This window comes from Pimephales promelas, chromosome 1, assembly GCF_988280905.1.
Source record: "Pimephales promelas chromosome 1, fPimPro1.hap1.1, whole genome shotgun sequence".
Taxonomy (NCBI): domain Eukaryota; kingdom Metazoa; phylum Chordata; class Actinopteri; order Cypriniformes; family Leuciscidae; genus Pimephales; species Pimephales promelas.
The window spans coordinates 17,010,354-17,017,373 of NC_142769.1; the positions used below are offsets into that span (position 1 = coordinate 17,010,354).

A 7,020-nucleotide genomic window follows, 5' to 3' on the forward strand; every position below is an offset into this window, starting at 1 on the left:
ATAAATGACTACGGTCTAATCTTACCACAAAAAAAAAAAAAAATCTGTATTGACAATATGATACGTTTAGAAAAGCATCAGAAAACAGCGCAGCTAAATGACCATTGATGAAACTCAAGAACAATAATACTGCAGACGTGTAACGTTACTTCAAAACAAAAACAAAGAAAGACAAAGGTACTGCTAAACCATGACCACTATGTGTTTTAAGAAAGTAAAGTACTTTATTTTTATTAACGATATTTACAGCGTATCGAAATGCTCTGTTCGTCGTCTCCAAAGATAGAAGGAATTTACCTCTCATTCAGACGAAGTCAATCGGCAAACCCTTCTTTATACTGGCGGAGGTTGTTGAAGTGGGAATCCTTGAAGTGCTTCAGGTCACTAACGTACATCCAACAACCGAACATTTTGACTTGCCCTCTCGTAACTTCTGCATCATTGAGCTTGGACTACAAAATCGGAGCGAGAAATAATAATGGCGGATTGCTCGAAGTGTTGGACCGGTAGTCAATGTCCTTATTTGGCAGTTCCGCTGCAAATACAGTGACGCAATTGCTCAAAAAACGTCATAGACAACAGAAAAATCTGAACAGGTTGAAAAATATGACCAAAACAGAAAATAAAGATATAAACGAATCCCCTGAAGAGAATAATTTCATCTTTTCTGTACTTATAAACACTCCAAATATACAACAAAATGCATTTAAGGGCTAAAAAAGTGGATTTTGCATGATATGTCCCCTTTAAGCCCCTTAACACCATAGCTGAGCAGTAAGGACTTCTGGAGCTCCCATTACTTAGATTTCCCTTATCAAGCTGACACATTGTGCAATAATCTCATTAAACATTTAAGTGCAACTCCTTCCTAAGGCACTCCCAGCCCTTGCCTTTTCCTTTCTCTAACCAGTGAGAGGAAACTGATGTTTTACGGGGCCACCCTAAGAGCTGATAGGAGGGAGGGGGGAGGTAAATGAGTTATCTGAGCAGCTCAGGCTCCTTTATGAGAGCAATCAATTCATATCAGATCCCCACACTTATAAAACCCCAGTCTAGCTACTGAATCGCATCAGTGAGGGTATGTTCGTTGGGAGTACAGTAGGAGGCTGTTGTATGCTTATGGCTGGGTTCGGCCGAGCTTTTGAATTGTGTGATCCCTTACAGCTGGAACTGCTGCAGTGTTATGCCTGATGCAAAAGCCATTACAAGCCAGAAGTTAATAGCCATTCATAGGATGTGCAATAGTGTAGCTCTCCATGTGTTTTGGTACACCAAAGTACAGCAGAGTGCTGTGTGTCAGAAAATTAGATCCACTGCCGTGACAGTAACAACAACACAATATGATAATGATAGCAATTGACTTGATGAGGAAGAACAAATGGGACATGACGGCAAGTGTGCCTGTTGCACTGAATGCACAGAGGAGCCACACGGAGAGGGATTGTTTCCAAACAGTCAGGGGCCCCAACCTGTCATATGCTGCCTTATGTCCAAAATGATCATCAGCAGGCTGTATAAACGAGAATGCAAAATTCCTAAACCCAGTGTTACGTTGGCTCCTTCAAGCTGTCAGTCAGTATTGTGCAATATCTACATTTTGTCCAAAAGAACCAGCGCGCAATAACACGTCCATTACAACTCACGAACTACAACTGTTGCAAATATATAAAAACATTTTGTTGAATTGAAAATTAAGGCTTTATTTTGAGTTCCTATAGAAAAATAAGACATGCAAGCCCTCTATCATTATTACAACTACCTTTACTTCCTACTTTTACCAATACAGCCCGTCTAACCACCCATTTGTCCATGGGCATTGGGCAGATCTCACAGCCTGTTATAGAGCATTACCAAATCATAGGACAACTGTTCATTCCAGGTACACGCATACACTCAAATCTAAACGTTTTCTCACTTTAAATAGTCCGTTAGCCCGATCGGTCTTGAGTGGCATGGGGTTTCTACTTACATTTAACCACTCTGTCCGTCGTGGATAACTTCGGATCATCATTTGGTTTGTTTTCAGACATTTCCAGTCAAATTTGTGTCGATTCTCTCTGAGACTGTCCTTTAAAACGATCCGATGTACTTCCTTGCTTAACAACTCAACTCTTTCCCAAACGGGAGACGGCAGTGATATCGATCGCTTGTATCACTGGCCAAAAATACTTGCAACAGGGTGACAAATTTCAACGCTGTTACTGTAGCTCTGTCTGATTTACTGCAACACTCACTGTATCAAGTTCTCAGCGAGCACAACCAAACCTACAGCCGTAAAGGACACGCCCACTACCCTGATGGCGCCACTTATTGGTGGAGAGGACCCTCCCGCTCTGAAGATGTGCTTCCCCTGTGGTCTGCTGTGATGCCAATCACAAGTGTCTGCGTAAATATTGTCATATTACAATTGTGTACTGGACTCTGAAGAGGGGGGTATAATTACAGTGTTTCATTTAACATGTAAAAGACTATGCGGAGATTTTTTTCTCTCTCTCTCTCGTTAGCTTCATGTTCCATGTCCACATACGTGCATTGCATTAAATGCAGGGTAACAGTGTAGGCTATTGCATGCGCATTTTCAGACGTTCATCTCTTGTATCTGGATAAGTAATTCAACTGTCACTGCCAATATGATCCGCCTATTACACTGTGCGTGTGTGTGTGTGTGTGTGTGTGTGTGAGTGACAAAACTAAATTTATGTATTTTATTCATTAAACGTTAGGTTTTCTTGACTTAAAACAAGTTACAAAAAACAATTCATCTGAGGTTTAAAGTCCCCGTGAACCGGAAGTTGCAAACGATTTTTCTCCAGTGCTGTGACGTATTTCCAAGTGAAACGGAATATTGAACAGAGGGCAGGGTTTTACTCTAGCGCTCCTCCTCTCCATCTCTCGCTCATAGCAAACTAACGGTTTGAGGGGAGTGGTTAAGCGTTTCCCCACCCAAGCTGTGAAACCTACGTCATCAGAAAAAGAAACCGTTCCAGACCGGAAGTAACTTTTCAGATTTTGATTAAAGATTACCAAGGTAAAACATTTTTTTAATATATATTCACTTGCACGGATTAATTGTTCACCACAAGACTAGTAATATGCGCTAACAAAGTAAATAGGTTCAATTTTGATTTCACGGGGACTTTAATTTGCAAAAGGATACATATGAGGAAGCAGCCATGTAGCTCACTGACAGTTACAGATTTATAAACACACATCTGAAAAACACATCTAGAAAACAGTGGTATATGTTATTATTTTAAACCCATGATTCTAACCATCACTAATCTATCACCTACTTGTCCCATTCAACAGACAGCGTAGGATAGATGGGTGGATGGATGGATGGATGGATGGATGGATGGATTCCAAACCCATTATGCTTTTAATGTCAATTCATTGCTGCAGATCTCTCTGAAGCCACCGTACAGGTAAGGTAAATAATGACCTATTTGTTACACCACGGCCTGTCCAGCAGAGGGAGACTGAGAGCACAATACTTTTCACATCTTTTATTGGTTTAAATGGGTGCAGGCAGGGGCGAAAATTTCATCAAAATGTTGGGGGAGACAATAAACATAACAATTCTCAAGAGCAAATTTTGAAGAGGACACCAATAATGCAGGCAAAAAAATACAGAGGAAAACTATTATTAGTGTAGCATGTGGAGACCATTTCATTATACTTCTTAAAATTTATTTCTGGTTTAATTAAGCCAGCGGTGAATCTGTTTACGTAGGTACTCTCCTCACGCAGCGAGGCGATTTCATTTCATTCATTGACTCACTCTTTAACTATATTAAATGATATAAACCGACTAAATCACAGTGAAAGCGTTAAAATCTAAATGCACAGCGCACCCGGACTAGTCTAATCTACAAGACTACTGTTACATAGTAGTGTACACTCTGTGTGTTGGATACTGTATTAAACAAGGTAAACGCATAGACTAACAAGGAAGGATAACGTTATCGCTAACATAGCAGACTGCAGTGACAAGTACATTGGTTACACGATCATATATTTGTTTTTTGACATGATTTATTATAATGACTCAGCATAATCTATAAAGAGAAAATATCACTTCATTCGATGTTTAAAGTGAATAAAATAACATTGACTAAAGGCAACATTATGAAGCTGCAGACTCGGAGTCCCCCACCGAGAGTCCCGCATTCTCAGACCCCTCGTTTTTCGAACACAGCGCCTCCTGCTGTTCAAAAGATCGAATAAAACCCGCACACGGAGTACAGCGCACGATTATCCAAATGCAATTAAAAATAATAGGATGCAATATTACGGTCTCCAAATAAATTATCCAATAAATATTTGCGTTCCCTGCTTAATGCATGTGCAAAAAAAAAAATGTTACTGATGGAAGGGATACAATTACAGATTGAACTATCTTCAGGAAAAAACAGCTAGGCTATATATGTTTTTTTAATAAATTTTTTTATTCAAATTCCAATTTTTCTTTCAGTTCAACCTAGTGGTCTAATTAACATTATGATGCTAACATTACAAAATCTGTTTTTTGATTTTTTGAATGTGAAGCAAAACAAATCAGAATAGACAAAATAAACAATTCTGTACTTTATTTAATGATCACCTAAACATCATCTTGCTGTACAGTTCGTGACTTTACTTTTCATCTTCAATTGCATTAAAAAAACTCATTTATAAGTCGCTTTGCATAATAAAATGCTAGGTTCGGCAGGGGTAACTCCGTCAATGTATGGTGTTCCCTGGAATACCCTACAACATATGACCGATAGCACATGTCCTATGATGTTTCAAAGCTAAATAAATTATAAACGTTAGCTAAATATTTTCGGGGGGAAGAGGGCGAAAAAACATACATTAAAGGCTCAAATCTTGTTACAAACTAACTTTACAAATATTAAATGGACTATGTTGTATCGATGAGCTAAATTACTTTTATTAAAAAATAAATCAACCGAGTAGGCTACTACGATTCACTAAATAAAATTGAAGATAGCCTACTCACATTTTGGCTTAAGTTCTTCACATGTTCTTCACATGTTTAATCCGATACAATTTGATAGGAGGCGCTGTCTCGAAAAATGAGGGGTCTGAGAAAGCGGGACTCTGGGTGCAGGGGGACTGATGCAGGTCTCCGAGTCTGCAGCTTCATACTACTTACTAAACGGGGTCGCACCTACTGTCTATGGGTCGCACGGACGAGAAGCGCAGCGCGTCTAGGACAACTCCAGGTATCGCACACCGGACGTGCACTTTCTCATCAGTGTATGGCCAGCAATATTGTAATGTTTAATGAAATGAAATGACAATGTCTGTTCTATGTTATTATTGTACTGTACAATTAAATACAATCATTGCTGAGTCCGCCGTCTGAAAACTCGTTACCTCAGAGCATCCGTTCACTGAATGAATTGAGAATCTCACCTGAAAAATCCAATGACATCAGCAATTGTCATTCAAGCAGCTGATTTCTGTAAATGAAAGCAAAACTAAATGTATATTGCAGCATGGTGAAGTCAGGATCCATCAGCACCGATTTGAGACAAAAAAAATAATTTAAATTGTATATAAAACTATGTAAATGGTGCTCTGTGGTGCAGCAGGGTTTTGAACACGGTCCTGAGCCATCGCTGGGCGCCGCGGACAGACGCTGAATGGCGCCGCCGGTATGTGTACACTCACCCATAGAGTATAATGTGTTAGAATTTTTAAGACATGGCGCTGCGCGACGCGGCGCTGCGCTTGTCGCCTGGTGTGCGACCACCTTTACTGGAGTTCCACAACTACTCAAAAACGATGTTCTACTCTCCCGCCACCGGAATGTGTGTGTGTCTGAGGTAAAAGGGGCGGAGGCAGTGGACCAACGCACTGTGAGGCAAGGGAGGGGGTCTCAAAATGTTTAGAACGCTTTTTTCGTTATTGCCCCATTTGCATTTGTGTTATTTTATTTCTTAATTATTTTAAGAATATCATTACATTATTTACAATACACATTTAGTCCTAACCCCCCCCCCGACCCCCCGCGATTTCCGCCTATGAATGGGTGATGAACTGAGAAATGAATTTTTCCTTGAGCTTTTGACATCTAAGAGGTCATCATATTATAAGAATATCCTGTAAGTTTCAGAACTGAAAACGTCCTTGTTAGTCCAATAACAGCTTTTATTGACACCAGCCGCAGCAAACGACTTGTTTTTCAAAGTGGGGAAAAATGACGTCAAAGAGGATAAAACACCACCCCTGCCCAACTGTTATCCACTCAGAGCAGTGGGCGTTTACTTCCCAGTCTTCAGAGCAGACACCCATAAAAACCCAGCATTTTTCAGCTAGGCTCAAAACTAGGGTACAAAATAGCCTATTACTTATTCAGTTTGATGTTTTTGAACATCAAAGGGGTGGCAGTGGCTCAGTGGTTCATGTAGGTTGTCTACAAACCAAAAGGTTGGTTCAATCCCTTGTTCCACCTGATCAAGTGTCGAGGTGTCCATGGCCCTGTCCCAATACTCCCTTGAGCCCTAAGGCCTTCCTCGAAGTGGACACTTGTTGAAAGTGCACTTTAGCGGAGAAAGTGTGCAAGGGCCCGAAGCTGTGAAGAGCAGAATTGGGACAGTTTTGCACACGTCAAAAAGCTACGTCAATTCTGTTGTGATCAGCAAACACTGTTCATTTGGCTAATGTGTGTTATGCTTATAATAGCTGTAACATGACACAATCCTTTGAATGAAAAAATTAATATCTTTTTTTTTTTTTTTACTCTTAGCCAGCAACCTTTCTGTTAATGTTATTAATATTAAAACATTTTTTTTGGCTAAGATAATATGTGATTGAGGTTTACCTGAGTTTATACTGCCTTACCATATTCACAGAGATTCGAAATGCAATGTTAATTGTTATTATGGAAATTGATGAAATTCCCATACATGAAAAACAAAAAAACATGACGTGTTGGTGATATATTTTGTATAGGCTATATATTAAAATAGTCTAACATATAGGCTGTATAAAATAAAATGACACAACCCT

At 39.7% G+C, this 7,020-nt stretch overlaps 1 protein-coding gene across 5 annotated transcripts in view; it reads right to left on the reverse strand.

Annotated features, from left to right (window-relative positions):
- The window catches only part of LOC120477651 (protein phosphatase 3 catalytic subunit alpha), a 145,985-nt gene extending 143,760 nt beyond the window's left edge, over positions 1 to 2,225 (reverse strand). For 2 of the 5 annotated variants that reach the window (XM_089128326.1, XM_039669327.2), the window contains exon 1: positions 1,970 to 2,225. In XM_089128326.1, the coding sequence (XP_088984452.1) occupies positions 1,970 to 2,030 (61 nt within the window). In that variant the 5' untranslated portion in view covers positions 2,031 to 2,225. Of the gene's footprint in view, positions 1 to 297; positions 439 to 1,969 lie in introns of those variants that run through there. The other 3 variants (XM_089128336.1, XM_089128328.1, XM_089128334.1) reach the window with 3 other exon arrangements.
- Between the last annotated feature and the right edge of the window lie 4,795 nt (positions 2,226 to 7,020).